Source organism: Sorex araneus, chromosome 4 (genome assembly GCF_027595985.1).
Source record: "Sorex araneus isolate mSorAra2 chromosome 4, mSorAra2.pri, whole genome shotgun sequence".
NCBI lineage: Eukaryota > Metazoa > Chordata > Mammalia > Eulipotyphla > Soricidae > Sorex > Sorex araneus.
In genome coordinates, this window is record NC_073305.1 from 175,708,103 (window position 1) to 175,730,326 (window position 22,224).

Below are 22,224 nucleotides of genomic sequence, written 5' to 3' on the forward strand. Positions count from 1 at the left end.
GTCAATAAGTGCCGCAGGAACAACACGTCCTGGCTGCTTTAATCCCTATTCATTTGGCTTTGCGGGGGAGTGTATGTGTGGGAGCGGGGGGTTGTGTGTTTGGTTTTCGTCCTGTGCTTTTGCTCCTCATAGTGTCTGCAGTAGACCCTTACACATGCAGAAATACCTCCTTCAGGAAGCACAACCTCTCCGTGCACAGGCCGGCAGAGGTGCCCTGCTTCTCGGCCTTCTGCCTGCAGAGCTGTTATCACAGGAGGGTGCCTGCCTCCTGCCCCAGTTCACCCAGACCTTCCTGAGAGCCGGAACCTCATCATTTCCTGTATAGTCTCAACCCATGTGGAAGCTTGCCTGACATAAGTTGGAGGTGGACGCAACCTGCATCGAAGGAGAGTTGCAGGGGGCTACAGGAGGAGATGGGCCAGGCACAGAGGGGTCATACTTGGTGTGTTGCAGAAGAAGCTGGAGCCTGAGTTTGGACCTTGTAGGATGAAGGAATGAGCCAGGTCTTGTGTGCCTGGCCAGAGGAAAAGCCAATTGGGGGAGACAGGGAAGGGAGAACTAAGGTGACTCAGCAAGGGATTGTGACTGGGCATCGGGCAGCCCAGAGAAGCGGGAGAACATACAGAGCAGCAGCAGCAGAGTCTCTGGAGACGGACTCCGCTGAAAAACCAAACGACATGAATAGGGACTAAAGCAGCCAGGAACTATTTTTCCTGCAGCACTTATTGATTTATTCACTTATTGACAAGAATTAAAACTTGGGCACAACCCGAGGACTGGATTAACTGCAGTGTGTGTTATACAACAGAATACCACTGTGTGCTGTAAGATGAGTCAAGTCAGTTTAGGACCAGGAGGCTGATTTAGGCCATGGTAGATTTGGAAGTTTTGTGGGTACCATATTGCACAAGTTTGTCTTTTGGTGGGGGCGGGGGACAGGACAGAGAGGGTGGAAGCAGGTTTTGGGTTTGGGAGTCACAGCTGGCAGGGCACAGGGCTTACTTCTGGCTCTGTGTTCGGAAATCACTCCTGGCAGTACTCAGGGGACCCTCAAACCAGGGTGAGCCACATGTACTGCAAGTGTCTTGCCCTCTGGACCCTTATCCATCTCCCCTCCCCTCCGTGGCCTGTCTGCATGCTTTCTCTCACAAATCTTATTCATGTTTTTATCTCCAGGATCACAAATTGCCATCACATGCTATACATAAATGTAGCCAGTGGAATCAGAATGAAGGTCAGCAAGGAGAAGGGGGGTAACTTGTTGGGTCAACCAACTGCCACGGTGATGGTTGGACTCAGACAAGAGACTAGCAGCTGGGAGTTATGGGAACGATGGGGAGAAGGATGCCTGGGGGTAGACTCAGGAGACCTGCTCATCCCGAGAAATCGGGAATTGGCTTTTGTGGAGTTGATCAAATGACATCCCGGGCTCTTGCTTCTTCCTCGGTAGTTTCACTGCTCGGTGTGTGGTGACAGAGGCGAGGAAGGCTGAAATGTGCCCCCCGACTTAAGAGCACTGATGCAATAAAGATGAGGAGTAGTGCTTTAGCCTGTGTTTTAAAAAGCATCGAGAAAGAGTTATGGATTGTCATTGCTAATCCATTTTTCCTCTTGAAAAAGAACAGCTTTATGATTGTTATGACACAGTTCTCGAAACCGAACCGCTATTGTTCTTCCATAAATTGAACACACTGACATGTGTTTCGAGAATGTAATAGAATGTTGACGATAGAAAAGAAATGTTTTTTTCACCCGACCTGTTCTTCCGGTCTTCTGTATGGTACGCGGAGGTTTTATGGCTCAGACTCCTCTGAGGTGTGCTGAGGAATGTCTGTAGAAAAATAATCTTGAGCTTCAAACACTAACGGGTCTCTATGTTAAACCTATGCACAGTGAACTATTGCCTCTCAGCAGACCCCCCCCAGATGTGAGAAGTCTCCTGACTGTGCTTCCAAATTGGTAAATCCACCAGAAATCAATGTTTGTAGTTTGGCGAAGCAGGGAGTTGTGTTGTCAAAAGCAAGTGCCGGGATGTGATTCTGGTGGTGGTGGTGTGGGTGTGGGATGAAATGGAAAGGATAAACAGTGGCGAAACAGGTAGGACTCAGTTTCCCTTTCTGTTCCAACTTGGAAGCAGCCATAGCACTATTCCCCATGTCTGCTGTAAACAACTGAAGCGTAGCGTGATCAACGGCAAGTTATATCCTTTTCAAATTCAGTTTAATTTCTTCAAATAATCATTGTGAGCATGAGTAGCTAACGAAAGGGTTTTAGACACAAAGCTCTAAATTAGCGTGCTGGTGTCTGTATCACATAGCCATTGCAGTTCATTCATCGCATGAATATTAATTGACCATTTGGTGTCTGATTTTGTGCTGGGTACTTAGGCATGATATGCCATGATATGAGCAAGGCAAGTGAGGTGGTCTGTCCTGGTGAGAAAAATGTGGAGTTCAGGCTCTAATTTTCTTATCGCTGTTTACTACCTGGTCAACATAGGACTACCTTCTTTGCTTCTAGTCTTCAGTTGGAATTGTTTCACAAAATAGAAACGGCTGCACTCCTAATGTGCATTCGGAGCAGACATTTTCAATAAGCTTTCCAAAAAAGTCTGCATGTGGGCCCCTCTTGATGGGGCTCAGCAGGAAATTTAAGGCATGAAGAATTCAGGAAGTCAGGCGTCATAAGAATGCCTGGCATTTCTACCAGATTTTACTAAACGCTGTCTGTATCATGGTCTGTTTCAGAGATCTATAAACATTAGTTTATACAAACACAAACAACTTTTTGCTTTGCTGACATCTGCAAATAAATAACTAAAATGACCACCCACAACACACGCACAGACACACACACACAAAAGCACACTCAGGGATGTTGGGGAAAGAGCTTTATATTTGTTATGAAATATTTGTTTGTCACTGTCACTGTCACTGTCATCCCATTGCTCATCGATTTGCTCGAGCAGGCACCAGTAACGTCTCCATTATGAGACTTGTTGTTACTGTTTTTGGCAAATTAAATACACCACGGGGAGCTTGCCAGGCTCTGCCGTGCGGGCAGGATACTCTTGGTAGCTTGCTGGGCTCTCTGAGAGGGACAGAACCCGGGTCAGCCGCATGCAAGGCAAAAGCCCAACCTGCTGTGCTATCACTCCAGCCCATTTGTTTTGTAATTTTTATAATTGAAGAAGAAAGTGAGATTATCACTTATTTGAGATATTATTACTTTATTGTATTATTAGAATAGAAAATAAAGGCTAACCTATCGTCTTGCTCATTGTCTTATTGGGAAGGGGTAAAGTTATCTTCTTGTATTTCACTACATGCAACCCTGGCTTCTTCAGCTCAGTGACTGAAGCTGTCATATTGTTTTCATGATAGCAGTCAGTTAAATTAAATACAGGCCTATAAATATGAAGAGCACTGTTTGATTGAGCAAGAAGCCTGGCAGGAAGTTCATAAACAGTGCACAGAACACAAGTATCTAGCCCCGGTCTAAGAGGTAATAAGCACGGATGAAAGAGTCAGGTATTTAACCTTTAGCTGAGTATAGCCCGGTTAATGAGATCCTATATATGCTAATTTCATACTCTTTTTTTCATAGATGGAACTGATTAAAAATATAAGTACTGCCGAACAGCCCTATTTATTCACGCGACACGTTCACTTTCTCAACTTCTCAAGGTAAGATATTTTCCAACTTAATGGCTCTTTCATTTCTTTTTAGCACTTAAAACTCTTTTCTAATGAACAGACACTTTAAAAATCTACCTTAATTTCCAAGAATGTGTGATTGCTGTTGAAAAGACATTTTCAATTTGTTGATTTTTGCAGTAAATCTGTGTTTCCTAAAGTAGCCAAATACCCACTACTCTCCAGGATATGGGGGCTGTAGTAAGCTCTTGTATAACTAGGGTCTTTTTACTTAAAGATGATAGATTTGGGGGGAAAGGGGCACTGAGTGGTTATTTTTTTTCTGAAAAGGGGATGATAGACCAAATAAGTTTGGAACCATTGCAGAGAGATAGAGATTTTACGTGTTTGGACAGATGCTTGCTTGCTTTCTAGAATATTCTTCTTAAATCTTGGTGAAAACTTAAAATTGATTTCTAATGAAAAGCCATTTGACCTGAAAGAAACAAGAGGAGGGAGGGAGGAAGGAAGAAGGGAAGGAAGGAAATTGGGCTGTTGTTGAAAGAAATTAGGAAGCAAGTGATGAGTGTTTTAATGGCAATATTTTATTGCACATAATTGTATCCTTTGAACTTGCACAGAACACCGGGAATAATTCTCCATGGTGGAGAGATGTGGGTTTTGTAGGATCTGAAATGCTAGCCTACCTGTTTAATATTCCATCAGACTATTCTAAGTGTGGCATGTTTGATCTTTAGTGGCATATTTTAGATAGCTGTTTTCCACCCCTCTCCCCCTTCAGCTTCAGGGTGCTTCAGCTAATAACATAAATCTTCAAATGAAGTTTTTAGGCCCTTGATCTAGGAAGCAGCTAGCTGTAAGTTGGGGGCCTTCTCTTTGTTTATGACCATTAGCGTAAGTGCTCTGGTCTCTGCCATTTGGCCTGAGTCTATGTGTCACGAATCTGCTGACCAGCCCAAGACCATGGGCCCCACTGCTCAGCTCTCTCTGGTGCTCTTTTGGGGCTTAACGGACCTCCCAGCCCTGCAGGGGAGCACCAGTTGGTACCGACCTGACAGGCCCAAGGCAAGGCCCGCTGGAAGGCTCTGAGCTCCCTCTGAGATCACACTGGGCAGGCACAGCTGCCTTAGCCACTTCCTACCCCTGATCACCCCAGAGGGGCTTCCCTGCCCTCCCCGGGCCCTATCACCTTGGTTAGGGTTATAGGAAAGAGATTTGGCCGAGCATGTTAATGAGCAGCAGAGAGAAGCTGCTGCCTTGTCTTTAAAAGCAAACTCCAGGGGGCTGGAGCCATAGTACAGAGGGTTAGGGCATTTGCCTTGCACGCAGCCTACCCGGGTTCGGTTCCCAGCATCCCATATGGTCCCCTGAGCACCGCCAGGAGTAATTCCTAAGTGCAGAGTCAGGAGTAATCCCTGCGCATAACCAGGTGTGACCCAAAAAGCAAAAGCAAAAAAAAAAAAAAAAAGAAAAAAAGCAAACTCCAGCATCCCCAGCCAGCCTGACTGCCATTGTCCCTCTAGGAAGGCAATGGACGCCTGCAAATGACCCTCAGTGGCCCCTGGCTGGGAGGTGGTATGTATCCTCTGGCTGCCAAGAAGAGAGAAGACAGGATTAGATAACAAGGACTTGAGTTCTGGGCTGGAGAGACAATACAGCGAGGAGGGTGCTTGCCGTGTACGTGGCCAGCCCCGGTTTCAATCCCTGGCATCCCATATGGTCCCTTGAGTATCACTAGGAGTGATTAGTGAGTGCAGAGCCAGGAGCTATCCCTGAGTATTGCCAGGTGTGTCCCCAAAACAAAACCAAAAATATATTTAAAAGACAGATTCTTTATTTTGCATACTTCTAGGGCATAGAGAGACCTAAGCTTATTTCTTTCAGAAAACTGATTTGATGCCTCTCCCAGAGCTGGGGCCGCCTCATTTCAGAATGATGAAGAAACTCAGACAAGAATTAACAGACAGGGACCAGAGAGATAGTACAGTGGGTAGGGTGTGGTTTGCCGTGCATGGAACTGACCCAGGTTCCAGCCCAGGTATTCCATAGGGTACACCAAGCCTGGCCAGGCGTGATCACTGAGCACAGAGCCAGGAGTCAGCCCTGAGCAGTGCTGGGTGTGACCCCCAAACCAAAACAAGCAAACAAAAATAGAATTAATAGGCAGGTGAGCGTTCCTACTGGCTTCCCAAACCACGCTCAGGTCGTTCTTGTGAGGAAGCTGTGTCTGTGCAGCTCTTCCCACAGCTGCTCTCACAGGTGCTGGTTCTCCCAAGTATTCTACCAAAATATAACGCTGACGCGGTTTCTCATGGCCCTGCCTTTCTTTTCCTGCTCAGTGTGGTCTCCTCACCTGAAAAATTCAAACCAGGGTGATGTCAGCAGTGGCCCTCGGGGTTGGGTGGGATTCAGCAGTTAGCTCCTTATTTCGCTTAGGCGTCTGGCCCCCTTCCTTCTCCTTTGAGGGTGAGAAGGAAGCTTCGCCCAGGATCCAGTTTTATGCATCCAGCCACGAGAAGCATTTCTACTAGACCCATCTGGGGCTTGGGGTAGCTGCCTCCAAAAGGTTTCCTGATGTGGGAACATCACCTTTTAGACACACCCTAGAGACCACAGTTGGGATTCTTGAGGTTGCTTCCTACCCTGCTCTTCACACAGTTTCTGAAAGGCCCGAAAATCCAGCCACCCTCCTTTCTCTTCACTAGGGCTACCTAGAGATTCAAGTCAGTATCACCCGGTCCCAGAATGGGGCTGGGCTGAGAGTACAGGGTATTTTTGGGTATTTGTGGGCGCCCTTTGTGGCTTCCTGTCCTGTTTGTTTCCTCTAGTTGAAGTAACCTAAGAGTGACAAGTTTTGAAGAATTTCTACTTCCACATCTACCTTTGATGGACATTCTGAAAAGACTGGCAGAATGTTTGGTTCATCCCCCAACTCTCTATTCAGTTTCTGAGCCTGGAGATGGGGCAATCAGTGTTTATCCAATCTATAGTTCCCCTCTAACTTCCAATTTGGGTCTTTCTGGGAAAAAAAGGTAGATTTTTGTACTGGGGGCATAAAGCCTTCAAAATAGCCCCAGAATCTAAGAAACTGCAACAGGTGGGATAATTGGCAGTGGCCACTTGTCTGAACCCTGCACTAGGTCACTGTCCTTGCTCACCCTTGACCTTATCAGTCATCTTTGCTTCCAGGTGCGTGTCCTCATTCTCCCTCTTCCCTTGCAGTGAAGTCTTCTTGGAGGAGGTGACCCAAATCAACCCTCTGATGGTATTATTTATCAAAACAAATTAGATCTGGCAAATTCTCATCATTCAAATGTTGGCTCTATTTTCATTCTCACTAGCCAAGTCTTCCCTCTGCATGCTGTGCCTTTTGAGTCTTTCATCATGGTGACAGGAGCCTCAAACTTTGAAGAGAGCCCCAAAATGGAAATTAATATTAACTACCATTCACTCCTCATCAGCTGGGTTTGAAGTTAAGACCGAAGCGCTGCTGACTTGTACAACCATCCACTCCTCCTCAGCTTTCTCTCTCTTTGGTCTCTAGGGAGCAGATCTCCTGGCCGCAGGCACACATGCTGTGTTGGCCCCTTGCTGTAGGGTCACTGCAGTCTGGACTTGCCCTGAATCCACCTCATCTACAAAGGACCTTCTTCCCTGTCGTCTGCTTACATCTTACATGCTCAGGTCATCTTTGTCTCCAAGCAGTTCCCACCCTATAGTGGCCTAACTCTCTCCCGCATCCATGTGGCTCCCTTTCCTAGGCAACGTTTCTTTCCACCGCTCCATTCTTGGGGCTCTTCAGAGGGCAGAGAGTTATCTCGTTATTCCTGTTTGTCTTTTGTGATGAGAGATCCTGGACAAGTGAAGGCACCAGATACCCACTGTAGAGAGTGGTGGGAGTGAAAGATGGACTTCTCATAGTGCCTGATCTGTATTGGGGTTAATTTCCAGTACCTGACCATTAAATAAACATCTCTCTCCTCTTTTGGCAGCTCTTACCACTACCCCCCAGAACCCAAACACTCATGTTTTCTTTCATGATGGTCTCTCATTCACTTCCTTTCTTCATAGTCAAGTGTCAAGCCCTGAGCCTCTAGCCTCAAGATATTGGTCATCTTTTAGTAGATAACTATCCAGAGGTATATAAATCTGAGGTTAAAAAGAAGATATACTTACCTAAAATGCAAATTTCCAGGGGCTTGGAGGCATGGACAGAGTGATTTATTGTTCAACGGGGACAGGGTTTCAGTTTGGGATCATGGAAAAGTTCTGGAAATGGGTAGTGGAGAAGGTTGCACAAAAGAATGGATGTATTTGATATCACTGACCTGTACTCTTACCAATAGTGAAAAGTTCCGGTGTGTCTATTTCATCACAATTACAAAAGAAAATATACTTTCAAGAACCGTTTTCAGTTCTCTAGAACTACTCTAGTTGGCATCTAAAACTGCCTTAATTCTCCATGTGATTCAGGTCGTAAAGTCCTAGTATTTAATATAAGCAAAACATTCCAGGCAGCTTATTTGAGCATTTTGATAAAAGTTGACCTAAAATATGATCCAAGTGCTTTGTGTATACTGTATGACAGGAGACTAATGTCGATGTCTTGGTTGACTGAGAGAATAGGGCAGGACAGATGTTGAAGAAAATAACATATTTCAGTATGCATACCTGACCATTAAATGAGTGAGAGGGGCTGGAGCGATAGTGCAGAGTCAGGAGTAACCCCTGTGCATTGCCAGGTGTGACCCAAAAGCAAAAAAAAAAAAAAAAAGAAAAAGAAAAAGAAAGAAAAATGAGTGAAAGGGAACCAGGCTATTATTATTCCAAGAGCCTTTTATAGGCTTGGGATAATTTCACCTATAAAAATAAAATGAAAAGAACATGGCAAATTTGCATAGGATTGGAAGGGAACCAACAGGAGGGATTAAAGAGCTGGTAAATATAGCCTATAAACAAATGTCAAAGAGATTGGTAATAACTACTCTTTTAAGTTGACTGAAACCTAAATTCTGCAAAAGCTATGATTGTGAGAAAGACACAAACAGGTGTGTTTTTAAGTAGCAGCAAATGTGGTTTGACTTCCTACCCTCCGATGTCTACACAATACAGAACCTATCATCAGCTGTGGTTGCCACAATTTTGGTGAGCTTGTTCAAGACCAAATTAGAACTATAAGGTTTGGAAGTGAAAGAAAATGAAATGCAAAGGAATTTCACGTACACACACTCACAAAAACAACACCAACATAAAACATCGGAGGAGTTAAAATTGAAGCTGAGAATGCTGAAAGTTGTTATAGTATAGGAGAAGCTAATCCTTGTTGGGAATCAAACCAAAAAGAATTGTACATAAAAAGGAAGCCCAGGAATTTGGGTTGGATGAACCAAAGACCCTGCAACCATTGGGTTGACCAGTAAGATGGTCTTCACGGGGCAGTTATGGAATCTTCTCTGTGGGGTCTTGTAAATAAAGCAGAATGTGGTTCTGTCTAGGATTAAGGGTGGGGCAGGTTAGAAAGCATTTTCGTTCTAGACTCGGCAGTGGACAGTGGGCTCAGATGACTCAGAGACCGTGTAAGAGTGACCAGGAGACAATGTGATTCAGAAATGACTGAGAGACAGAAACTAATCCTGAAAGTAGATCGATGAATGGGAGGGGCGTATGTGTGTGTGTGTGTGTGTGTGTGTTATGTGTGTATGTGTATGTGTTAGGAAAGAATTTTTCCCCTCAGGCACTGGGACATCTCAGTGGCATTCTTTTTGTGTAACTGGCATGCCACCCCAGATTGTGCCTGTTTGGGAGGGAGCTCTGGTGCCCTAGAAAAAGTATGAAAGTTGGCAGTGTGCAGCCATCTGTTGCTTTCTGCAGCGGGGGAGATATGTGCCTTCTACCATTTTCACTTTTAGAAACTTGTATAGAGAGGCTTTTGCATTACCTGACACTTGACATTAAACTCTTAACCCATCTCACACTTCTGTTTTGGAATATTGTTCTGGAAATCTTGCCTTGGGTTCGAGTGTGTCGACAGGAGAAGGTCACCCCTGCTCAGGCCGCCTGGTCGAACTTGTCCATCCATCATGTGTGAAAACAGTCTGTGGTGAGACCAAGAGGCATCTTCGGGTGGCAAGCTGGGCATTGTTTTCCATGGAGATAGAAGTACACTTGAGGTTTTGGAAAGTATGATGCAATTTCTAAGAGTTTAATTGCATTCACATCTGGCGTTGCATGTTCCAAATCCCTCACATTATTATTTTAGTTCTGTTTACCGCATTTGTATTCAATTAATGATATAGTGTCACTATCTTCTTTTAAGAAGCTTTTAAGGGCTGGAGCGATAGCACAGTGGTAGGGCGTTCGCCTTTCACGCGATCGACCAGGGTTCGATTCCTCTGCCCCTCTTGGAGAGCCCGGCAAGCTACCGAGAATATCTCGCCCACACAGCAGAGCCTGGCAAGCTACTCGTGGTGTATTCAACATGCCAAAAACAGTAACAAATAAGTCTCACGATGGAGACGTTATGGGTGCCCGCTTGAGCAAATCGATGAGCAACGGGATGGCAGTGACAGTGACAGTTTATCACAGATAAGAAGAAGGCCATTTCAAAAGAGCAAGGTAATTCAGGATGATGGTGGTGTCTAGCTGGTTGTTGGCACAACTGTCTTCTGGGACTAGGTAGCTGTTCATCCACTTGCCTCCATGTCACCTTGGGTCTCAGTGACAGGTTCCAAATTGGCCAAACTAACCTTACTCTCCAGAGTGGCAGTATCCAAGGGATGCAGAACACCCTTCACACACCCAGGTGCTGCTATTGCACCATTGGAGAAAACTGCCTTGTTGTTTCTTGGACTTTTCTCTGAAGATTCTCTTTTATTTATTGGTAAGAGGGAGGTGGAGATGGGGGGTTTGAGCCAGATCACAGTACTCAAGGCTTACTCCTGGCTCAGTCATCACTCCTGGTAGTACTTCATGGATCACATAGGATGCCAGAGATAGAACTGTATGCAACAAGTGCCTTACTCCCTGTTCTATCTCTCCAACCCCAAAGACTGTCTTTTAAATAGTAGATAAAGGGGACAGAGACTTAGCTCAATGGACTGAATGTGTGCTTTGCACGTGGGAGACCTAGGTTTGATCTCAGGTATCACATGGTCCCGTGAGCACCAACGGGAGCAGTCCCCAAGCACAGAGCTGGGAGTAGGATCAGGTGTGGTACTAAGACAGACAAGCGAAAAGTACATGGCAAATAAACCGGGGGCAAGATTATTAAACTTACAACAGAAGAATGGGTTGGTAGCTTTCTATGTCTCTTTTCCTCTGGCAATAGAACCCTTGGCTATTAGCACAAACTTAAAAGTTAGAAGCACAGGACTGGCGGGGGCAGGGATGGTTCAGCTATAGAGCATATGCCTGCGTGTGTGGAGTCCTGATTGGTCCCTGGCACTGCTAAAAAGAGAGGGAGAGCTTAGAAGGATTCAGCTGGACATTTGGATCTTCATTAGTTAGGAACTGACGATGGGTCACTGTGATACTTAAACAGAAATGACATCACTCCTGTCTTCAGTTGACCCACAGTCTGATGGAAGAGGCCAGCTTGTATTCACAGTGCTGGACAGAGGAGGGAGGGGCTGATGCAAAGGTGGGAGTTCTTGCTGAAGGAGGAAGTGGTGAATTCAGGGCTGGTGTATAAGACAAATTGAGTCCGAAGGCTGGCGAGAGAAGGGAGAAGTCCTGTCAGCTAGTGCTTCCAGATTTTTTTCCAGAATTCCCCAGGACATGTCTAGAGCTCCTCAGGAGAAAGCTGAGATCATGTAGAGAGACGCTTGTGGGACCATTAGGGCATCTCTAGAGCAAGGTTCCCACCTGTGCCTTGAGGATACACCCATCTACTCATGATCACGACTTTCAGGCAGTGCAGAGAGAAAGGGGAGGAATCTCGAGAGAAATTCAGCCAGCCTGCTCCTCTGAGGAAGGCCTTCCTCATGCCAGCCTTCAGCACCGGTGTCTAGTCCTTTTGTGGAAAAAAATCAAAATGGAACATCTAGATATTGGTTTCATTTTTATCTTGCACCCACTTGCTCTCATTGAGGGTGTGAGGCTTTGTGGTGATCATGATACCCCCCATGCCATTATCTCTCTCAACCCTCTGTGGTTCAGAGCACGCATTCTGGAGCCATGCCACCTGGCTTCATACATTGGCTCAGCCACAAACGACTTATCTCACTCCGCCGCTGCCTCCAATTTCCTCAGGCTTAATAGGGATCATCATGGCTCCTGTGCCATTGAGGTTACTGTGATTCAGACACCTGAAGAAAGAGCTTGCAACGAGGTGAGCAGCAACGTGTTGGGCATTCCTAACCTGCCAACTGCACAGCTCCTCACCATTTGGATTTGGAAAGTACATCCCGTTTCCCCCCCTCTGTATCACTTGTATCACTTGTCTTCCCGTTGATCTTCGATTTGCTTGAATGGGCACCAGTAACGTCTCCATTTGTCCCTGTCGCTTGCTAGTGTAGCCCAATGATATCTGCTCACTCCAGGAACAGGAAGAGCTTCAAAACGTTCATTCAGAGTTCTCCCCCCCCCCCCCACTGAGCTAGTCAAAACTGGTCAACACCAGGCACCAGACACTCCTCACACCAGAAATCAAAGGCTCACAGCCATGTTGTCCAGCCCTCAAGAATCTACAGCCCAGTGAGGAGACAAGAACCCAGTCCACGACTCTTTCATGTAGCCAGATCATATCAATGCTCTAGAACGGCAGTAGGGAATAGTCCTCACAGCCTCTCCTCACAGACTCTCCACAAGGACCCGAACAAGTGTCACAAGTGTCACCTCCTGCACTTCTTGCTTGACAATGCCAGTCCCAGCACACACGGCTTACTGCTTGAGCGGTCCCTGGGATGATCTGAGGGGAGGATGTTCCTCTCCCAGACATGGGTGGTAATGAGTGCCATGTTTGTGTCTCAGGTTTGGAGGCGACCAGCCCGTCTACATCAACATCATCAGAGATCCCGTCAACCGCTTCCTGTCCAACTATTTTTTCCGTCGCTTTGGAGACTGGCGAGGGGAACAGAATCACATGATCCGCACGCCCAGCATGAGGCAGGAGGAACGCTACCTGGTAAGTCTGCTTGCCTCCCCGGAAGGGAGCGGGTGGGGGGGGCGCTCATCTCTTCCCCAGCCTCAATGTGACGCCCCCTCAGCACCCTGTGCTGAGATCCTTCTGAGGGAAGGCATTTTTGATTTTTGCCAGTGGAAAATTATTCCAGATCCTTCTGAACATTTTCTCCAAAGCTTTTGGGTCTTCTTTCCCCAGGTTTGTCTCTCGAGTTCAGAGTGTTGGTCTCAGAGCTGAGCTAGGGAATCCTAAGCAGCTCTGTCATGGTCGTTTCGGCGTGTCTGGGGAGAGGGTCACAGAGTACGTTCTCAGGCCTCCTTCCCATTTGGTTTTCATGGCAGTCCTGGGAGGGAACTGGGAATCCTGCGATTCCAGGAGAATGGGACTCAGCCGTGACAAACTGCTTCTGATTTTCTGACCAAAAGTTCAGGGCTCCTTCCACACAAGAGAATCAGACCTTCCTGGCATGTGCTGTTTACCTTCTCTGCACTTGACTTAGAATCCAAAGCACAGTAGGAATTTTGTTTGTATCGTGTTAATTGCTTCCCATCAGTTGCTAACCAGACAGAAGGAAGAGCAACGCTTTTCAGCCTGAGAAAAGGTACCTCTTTCGGGGCTGGAGCAATAGCACAGCGTGTAGGGCATTTGCCTTGCATGTGGCTTGCCCGGGTTTAGTTCCCAGCATCCCATATGGTCCTCTGAGCACTGCCAGGAGTAATGCCTGAATGCAAAGCCAGGAGTAACCCCTCTGCATTGCTGGGTGTGACCCAAAAGGGGAAGAAAAGAAAGAAAGAAAGAAAGAAAGAAAGAAAGAAAGAAAGAAAGAAAGAAAGAAAGAAAGAAAGAAAGAAAGAAAGAAAGAAAGAAAGAAAGAAAGAAAGAAAGAAAGAAAGAAAGGAGAGAAAGAAAGAAAGGAGAGAAAGAAAGAAAGGAGAGAAAGAAAGAAAAGAGAAAGAAAGAAAGAAAGAAAGAAAGAAAGAAAGAAAGAAAGAAAGAAAGAAAGAAAGAAAGAAAGAAAGGAAGGAAGGAAGGAAGGAAGGAAGGAAAGAAAGAGAGAGAGAGAGGGAGAGAGGGAGAGAGGGAGAGAGCGAGGGAGGGAGGGAGGGAGGGAGGGAGGGTACCTCAGAAGACCTGGGGGCAGAAGCTGAATACTGTCTCTGTCTGAGGGGCCCCAAGCTTCCTGGCTGTGTCTAGGTCTGCATTGGCCTATTGGCCTGTTGGAGACAAGCAGGAGACACAAGTGTTGTGATATCAGTGTTCCTCTTTCCCCGGCACTGGGGAATGACCCGGGACCCAGGCCAGAAGCATCCGGACAGCTGAGGAAAGCTGAGAGGGAGATTCACTCACCTCCCTGCAGTCCCAAGCCTGACTTCCATGTCCTTCTGTAACCTTTTTTTTTTTTTTTTTTTTTTTAAAATTTTTATTAAATCACCATGTGGAAAGTTACAAAGTTCTCAGGTTTATATGTCAGTAATACAATATTCAAACACCCATCCCTTCACCAGTGCCCATATTCCACCACCAGAAACCCCAGTATACCCCCCGCCCCCACCCCCTACCCCCTACTGTATAACTAATGAATTTCACTTCATTTTCTCTTTACCCTGATTACATTCCATAATTCAACACAAAACTCACTATAGTTGACATAACTCTCTCTCTCTTTTTTTTTTTCTCTTTTTCCTTTTTTTTTTATTTTTCTTTTTCCCCCTCATCCCCCTGCCTGCGCCTCATAGTATGGTGTACGCCACGCCACGTCGGCCAGCGTGGGGCTTTTGCTTAGTTCACAGTCCAGAAGTGGCTGCTACATTAAAAACCTTCAATATTTTCAACAAAAACTTACTGTTATTATTTGGAGTTTCCCCCCCAAGTCAGACCTGTTCAAATGGAACCCTTTCACATTGCTGACAATTATAAATGTTAAGTCGCGCGGACGCTTCTGCGTCCGCGCGGTTTTGGATTTCCGCACAAAGTCCAGGGAAAATTCTGCCAGAAATTACATAGCCCAGCTCACAGTCCCAGTGCATTGCTGTAAGAAGTCTCTGAGTTCAAAGTCTTTAGGCGCAGAGGGTCCGATTCGCGCTCAGCAGCTCCGGGTTTATCTGGGCCGAGGGCGTGCCGGTTACGCCCCCTTCCCATGAGTTCCTGGGAGCCCCCAAAGTCAAATCCGAATACCTGTGGGTCTGGAATCAGAAGATGGCGCCTGCCACATGGTGCCGCCAGCCCGCCGCTTTCCATGCAGGAAGACAGGGTGGGGAGGAAAAAAAAATCCACCCCCAGCAGCACCGAGTTGTAGCCCAGTTTGGTGTCCCAGTGCATCGCTCTCGGGTGCCGCGCTGGATGCCCGAATGTGCTACATCTTTGGAGTCAAAGTCTTTAGGCGCAGAGGGTCCGATTCGCGCTCAGCAGCTCCGGGTTTATCTGGGCCGAGGGCGTGCCGGTTACGCCCCCTTCCCATGAGTTCCTGGGAGCCCCCAAAGTCAAATCCGAATACCTGTGGGTCTGGAATCAGAAGATGGCGCCTGCCACATGGTGCCGCCAGCCCGCCGCTTTCCATGCAGGAAGACAGGGTGGGGAGGAAAAAAAAAATCCACCCCCAGCAGCACCGAGTTGTAGCCCAGTTTGGTGTCCCAGTGCATCGCTCTCGGGTGCCGCGCTGGATGCCCGAATGTGCTACATCTTTGGAGTCAAAGTCTTTAGGCGCAGAGGGTCCGATTCGCGCTCAGCAGCTCCGGGTTTATCTGGGCCGAGGGCGTGCCGGTTACGCCCCCTTCCCATGAGTTCCTGGGAGCCCCCAAAGTCAAATCCGAATACCTGTGGGTCTGGAATCAGAAGATGGCGCCTGCCACATGGTGCCGCCAGCCCGCCGCTTTCCATGCAGGAAGACAGGGTGGGGAGGAAAAAAAAAATCCACCCCCAGCAGCACCGAGTTGTAGCCCAGTTTGGTGTCCCAGTGCATCGCTCTCGGGTGCCGCGCTGGATGCCCGAATGTGCTACATCTTTGGAGTCAAAGTCTTTAGGCGCAGAGGGTCCGATTCGCGCTCAGCAGCTCCGGGTTTATCTGGGCCGAGGGCGTGCCGGTTACGCCCCCTTCCCATGAGTTCCTGGGAGCCCCCAAAGTCAAATCCGAATACCTGTGGGTCTGGAATCAGAAGATGGCGCCTGCCACATGGTGCCGCCAGCCCGCCGCTTTCCATGCAGGAAGACAGGGTGGGGAGGAAAAAAAAATCCACCCCCAGCAGCACCGAGTTGTAGCCCAGTTTGGTGTCCCAGTGCATCGCTCTCGGGTGCCGCGCTGGATGCCCGAATGTGCTACATCTTTGGAGTCAAAGTCTTTAGGCGCAGAGGGTCCCCTTCTGTAACCTTTTAAGATGCACTAGAAGTATGTGTTTAGAGGATGGGATCTCTTTCCCACCTTAAAATCCCTGACTGGGGCTGGGAAGAGAACTTCCAGGTCGGGAGCACACGCTTGATGTGTGCAGAGCCCGAAGTTGCATCCCCAGAACTTGTGGTCTCCCAGGCCCTCTGGCTGTGGCCCTGGGTGTGAGCAGCACCACATCACCGGGCCCTCGCATCCTACCCCTAATCCAGTTGCTGGTTACCACCAGGAGTGGTCCCCGGTCCTCTAAGCACTTTGGGGGAGACTTTCCATCAAGACTAAATCCATGATTAGATGAGCGCTGAGCACTAAGGAAATGCAGAGAAGTGACATGTCTTGTTCAGTGCCGTATAGCTGCTCTGCAGACAGGCCACAGCCCCAAGCCAAGGCACTTTTCGTGTCTCTAATGTGATCATGTCTGTGCGTTTGTAAATTTAGCGATGAGTTTGCACTGAGCATAGAGCTACTTTACTGGAGGAATAGTATCTACTCTGCTGATCGTTAACAGTCCATCATAGCTCTTGGATAGTATCGCTAGGATCCTTTAAACACATCCTTTAAACACACAGTCCACTTAAGCTGAGGAGGTCTCAACTCCATCCCGATATTAGGGAATTTAGAATCGAGCTCGAGAAAGCCAGAGATGGGAACAAGTCTGATGAATCCTGTGTTTTTCTCCGTTCATGTCACTAACAAGTAAGTCCATCAGCTACCTGCTGGTGAAAAGGGGTTTGGAAAAACAAGGGAGTGCCTGGAATCTGGAATTCTTGAGCGGGCGGGGACACGCTTATTCGTGCAGAGGTCAGGAAAGGCACTGAGGGTGTGTGCATGAGCAGGGATTAGATTGAGAGATGAGGTTGGTCCGGTGGGAGCCTGGGCTGGAGGCGGGGGTGGGGGGAGGGCGAGGGGGGGAGGGAGGGCGGGGGTGTGGTGGGGAGGCGAGGTACAGGCACAGCTCCCAGTGCAGGGGCAGCAGAAGCAAAGAGCAGGGTCCGGTCAAGCACAGGGAGAACAGGGGGCTGGTGCAGAGTGAGGGAGGGAAAGGAAGAGGCGGGCACTGAAGTGACACAGAGGGATGGCTTTGGGGCCACAGCCAGGGAAGGGCCTCGAGCCTCTGAATATTCTTTGCGTGAGTGCCGAGTGCTCAAGAACGAACCCCCAAATCTATACTCTTCATCAGTGATTCTCCACCGGAAGACTGGGTGCTTCCTACAGCAGGGGTGCCCCCGTCCTTCAGGCCCCCAGCATTCTTAGCCGTTAACCCCTTCTTCTAAGCGCGAAGCAGCCTCTCTGCTCCAGATCTCCCCCCGCTGACCCCAGGACACTTGTCCTGGACGTCTTACAAGACTCATTTTCCGGACATCTACTGGAGTGTAGTTTGTGGAGATGGGGTGCCAGGGTGGTGCATTGTGCAGCCAACACAGCCATTCATGGAAGTCCTGATGTTCGTCCTCTGCTCTCACCAGCTTCTGTGCTGGCTCTATCATTCCTCTGGGAGATGCAGAGCCTTCACTTTGCCTGTAAGCTCGTTTAAGACAAGGTCAGAAGGGTGTTGCCAGCACCCGGAAGAGAGGCTGGACTGTGAGAGACCTTTCCGAATAGGCTTCTAATTAATAAATTGAATAAAAAACAAAATATGAATGCGGGAATGAAAGAGGCTTCTCTAAGCCTTTCTAGCCTAACAAGACCTTCCTAGCCTGCAAATCATTCTAGTTTTCACGTCTTCACCCAAACACTGTTACAGGAGAGCAAGATCATAACATGGAAAAAAAATCAATTAAAAATATTTTTCATAGAAACATGAAAAGAAATTTAAGACCATAAAATGCTGGAACTTGGTAGTGGAGGCAACTCATATCTTTGAAGAGCTAATGCCTGTCTTCCTGGTGTCATTCTAGGGGCGCCAGGGGGATCGCCTTGCCTGGAATTCTGCCCTGAGGGACACGTAGGTGCCCCCACTCCAAGTGTGAGCTCCGCGCTCCGGGAAGGGCCATCGCCTGGCTCAGCTACTCCCCTGCAAGGCCTCAGCTGGGGGCTCCCACTCCCCAAAGCAGTTGCGGAGGGGCTAATCAGGGAAGCAGGCAGTAAGAAGGGAAGTGGGGCTCCGTGGTGCCTTTGCTCTGTGGCCCCAGCCTGACCCACCAGAGAGCTGTTTTCTTGTGTGGAGGATAATTTGTTTTATTTGGAGAAAGACGGTCTATTTGCACCCCCACCCTACCCCTGCCACCCACCACTACCGCCACCTCCTTTTATCTTTTTCTTTTTTTCATAGCTGAAACTCTCATCTCCTTGGTCCCGTTAGACCCTTGAGACAAAACTGTCCCCTTTGAGAGCCTGTCGGCCCTTGGCGAGCCTGGGTGGTCTGGTGTCTGATTCCAAAGAGGGTGTTGTTTGCGTCTCCCCCGGGGTGGAAGGCCCACTGTCCCCTGGCTGGGGTGGGGGAGGGGAGGGTGCAAGGGCCTGGAAGAGAACAACTGCCTGGAAGAGGCAGGCCAGCAGGCTGCCCCCGCAGACCACCCGGCGGCGCCTCTCTGCCTGCACCGTGGCACCGAGTCCCGGGTGCCAGCCCACACGGCCGCGCTGCTTTTTCACCCATGTCATTCCAGGTCTCTACTCTCTAGAGACACTTGCCTTGTCCAGTTGCCAAGAAAGCGGGCAGTGCTGTGCTTGGCCTGCGGCCGTGCAGAGCTGCTTAGCATACAGCTGAGAGCAGGGCCTTGCGGGGTCGGAATAATATCATCCTGGGAGCGGGGGAGGCAGAAGGCCCTGGAGAAGGGGGAAGGGACGGTAGCATTTTGCAGGAGCTCTGGAGGGTCAGGAGTTGGGTGAAGCAAGAAGAACCCCAGAGCTGTTCCTCACCCCCACCCAGGGGTGATGGCTAAGCCCCGACACTACACCTGCCTGGTTTAGCTGGGAAAAGAGGAGAGTCTTGGCACAAAAGGCAGAAAGAGCTTATAAACCCGCCAGTGTTCTTCCAACATCAAATGAATTTATTGGAGGAAAGGGGGAGAAAAATTATCTATTAGAACTAGAATGAGAGGGGCTGGAGCAATAGCACAGCAGGTAGGGCGTTTGCCTTGCACGCAGCCGACCCAGGTTCGATTCCCAGCATCCCATAGGGTCCCCTGAGCACTGCCGGGAGTAGTTCCTGAGTGCAGAGCCAGGAGTAACCCCTGATCATTGCCGGGTGAGACCAAAAAAGCAAAAAATAAAAAAAGAGAGAGAGATAGAAAAAGAAGAGAGAAATAAAAAGAGCCCTAAAGAGAATCTGTGGAGTAATCCATGAGATTTAGAATGAAGAGAATCTGTGAAAATTAGAATGAAGGGGCAAGTCCATGGGGCAATCCATGAAAATCAGTGTGAGTGACCATAATGGCTTCGGTCTGGGTGTTGGCTGATAGCCCACCAGTGGAGGAGGGGTCCACTGCTGGATGCCAGGGGTAGCTTGTAGGTGATTTGTCTCTGGAAAGTTCAGCCCCTTAACCTGGAATTGGACTTCTACCCCTTGTCTATTCTTTTTTTAAAAATATATATTATTTTTTATTTTGCACAAGGCTAACCTGGGTTTGATTCTTCCATCCCTCTTGGAGAGCCTGGCAAGCTACCGAGAGTATCGAGCCCGCACGGCAGAGCCTGGCAAGCTACCCGTGGCATATTCGATATGCCAAAAACAGTAACAAGTCTCACAATGGAAACATTACTGGTACCCGCACAAGCAAATCGATGAACAACAGGACGACAGTGCTGCTACAGTGCTTTTTTATTTTGTAAAGTAGTTCACAATATTTGATTACATTTAATATTCAAACACCAATCCCATCACCATTACACTTTCCCACCATCATATTTTGGGTGTTTCCATCCCGAATCCCAATCTTTGCCCCAAAACAGAACTGAAATAATATATTTTGTATTGATTGTTATGAAAACACACTGAAAATGCTACAAAAAAAGTATCCTTAGAGGAAAGAGGGTGAAGATTGTTGTATTCCACCCAAGGGCCATTAAGCCTTCCTATGAGAGATCACTAACATGTTGTTAGGTGTTGAGCCTTGTGTGCTTTTATATATAAATATATATGTATATATATACATATATATATATAAATTTTTCCCTCTAAGATTGGTTGCCTCCTACTTTGAAGCCCGTCAAATGTGGTGCGGTACTCTTGGAGTATGGGTAGGGTGTGTATAATGAAATCTCCAGGAATAGGTTCACTCATGGGTAATGCTTGGCCCTAGCGTGTAGAGAGTGGCCGTGAGCATGGCGGTGGTTGAGATCTGGAGGTTTTCAGCTGCCGGGGCTGGGTCCCTTGGGGTGGGGAGGGCTCTCGACCACCCCCATCTGGGTTGCCCCAAGTGGAACAGCCTGGCACAGGGTCTGGCGCCATGGTTATGTCGAGCATCATGTTATGCTCCCTTCCGGGAGAGAAGGACGTGTGATCTGGATGGTGGCTGATGATGAGATTATCTGGCACCAGCCAGAGGTGGCTTATGGGTGTGACTGCTAAATTGCTGGAGACAGAGTGGTGGTGGTGGGGGTGGGGTGGGGAATATGGTCAGAGGATCTCCGTTCCTGGTCCCGTTGAATCCAGAGTTCTCAGTCACAAAGTCCCACATACCTGGGTTTTTCAGGGGTTCCCTCATGGGTGATACTCACCCAGTGTGTGGAGAGCGGCTGTGAGCATGGTGGCAGTTGAGTTCTGGAGGTTTTCGGCTGCTGGGAACTGTCATGGTAGCTGCTATAGGGCCGTACAGCTGAGGATAAAGGGATGGATAACTGCAGAGTCCCCAGCTTGCAGTGGAGGCTGGAATTGTCGACTTCTTTGTGGGTGACCAGCTCTGTCTGGAGGAAGGAATTGTGGCTCTCGGTCCATTGAAGACAAGAGATCTGGACGCCCTGAAGCCAGCAGGCCTTTGACAGCCCGACCCTTTTGCTCGACATGTGAGAAGCTGGGGCCTCCGCAGGCCTAAATGCTTCTGCCTTTTAGCAGGAAGAGTGGGGACCTTTTCTTGATCACTGGGGCCTTCAGTTTTATGTCCTGAATGGTAAGGGAAGGAGGGAAGGAAGCCAAACATTTACTCATCAAGAAAGTCACTGTGTCTGTCTTAGGTCTTCACATCTTAACAACTATCACAACACTTAAAAAAAATATTTAAGCTTTATATAGCTGCACCCAATATAGTCTGGAAATAATTAGAGTGTCTAAAAGTGTGTAAAGTTTTTTGGGGGATCACACCTGGCAATGCACAGGGGTTACTCCTTGGCTTTGCACTCAGGAATTACTCCTGGTGGAGCTCAGGGAACCATATGGGATGCTGGGAATCGAACCTGGGTCGGCTGCGTGCAAGGTAAACACCCTACCCGCTGTGCTATTGCTCCAGCCCCAAGTGTCTAATTTTTTTAACCATTAGTTTATAATATTCTATGAGCATCACATCTCAGTGTATAGATTGGAGGGCTCCTAACCCCATAGCTCTACCATTCACTCATGTGCTCTAAACCCCTTTTTCCCCTCACCCATGCCCTTCCCCACTGCCAAATGCTACTTTGTTATCAGAGCCTCAGAGTTACTTTTTGTTTTGTTTCTTTATATTCTTCATTTGAATCCACCAGATAGTAATTGTAAAACACATCATGGCATGGGCCAGAGACATGGACCAGAGTATTGGAGGAAGTGAGGCAGTTCCCTCGCACGTGGCTACTTCTGCCAGACCCTGGTGAGGTCCCCAGCACCACAGAGCATCCCCAGGGGTCACTTCTGAGCACAGAGCCAGGAATGGCCTCAGCTGTACCAGATGTGACCCCCCATCCAACTAAATATTAATCAGTCACTCACCAACCAAGAATCATTGCTAGAATGGGAACCAAATCCACGTAAAGCTACCCACTATTCACCGCCCCCGCCCCCCACAACCCTATGAAAGGATAGTTTTCTCTTTGCATAATTTCTCTCTGTCCAGAGCCGGAACCCCAGCTGCCCGGGGCTTAGAGGTGGTTGCCTCTTGTTTGGGTTGTAGAATCACATGGTGGGTTCATCTGGGCTCAGCACTCTACAGGCTGTCACT

At 48.1% G+C, this 22,224-nt stretch overlaps 1 protein-coding gene across 1 annotated transcript in view; it reads left to right on the top strand.

Annotated features, from left to right (window-relative positions):
* UST (uronyl 2-sulfotransferase) overlaps positions 1-22,224 on the top strand; it is a 379,487-nt gene that overhangs the window by 228,253 nt on the left and 129,010 nt on the right. Inside the window, exons 4-5 of the mRNA XM_004609057.2 lie at positions 3,607-3,686; positions 12,627-12,780. Of these exons, the coding sequence (XP_004609114.2) occupies positions 3,607-3,686; positions 12,627-12,780 (234 nt within the window). The remainder of the gene's footprint in view (positions 1-3,606; positions 3,687-12,626; positions 12,781-22,224) is intronic.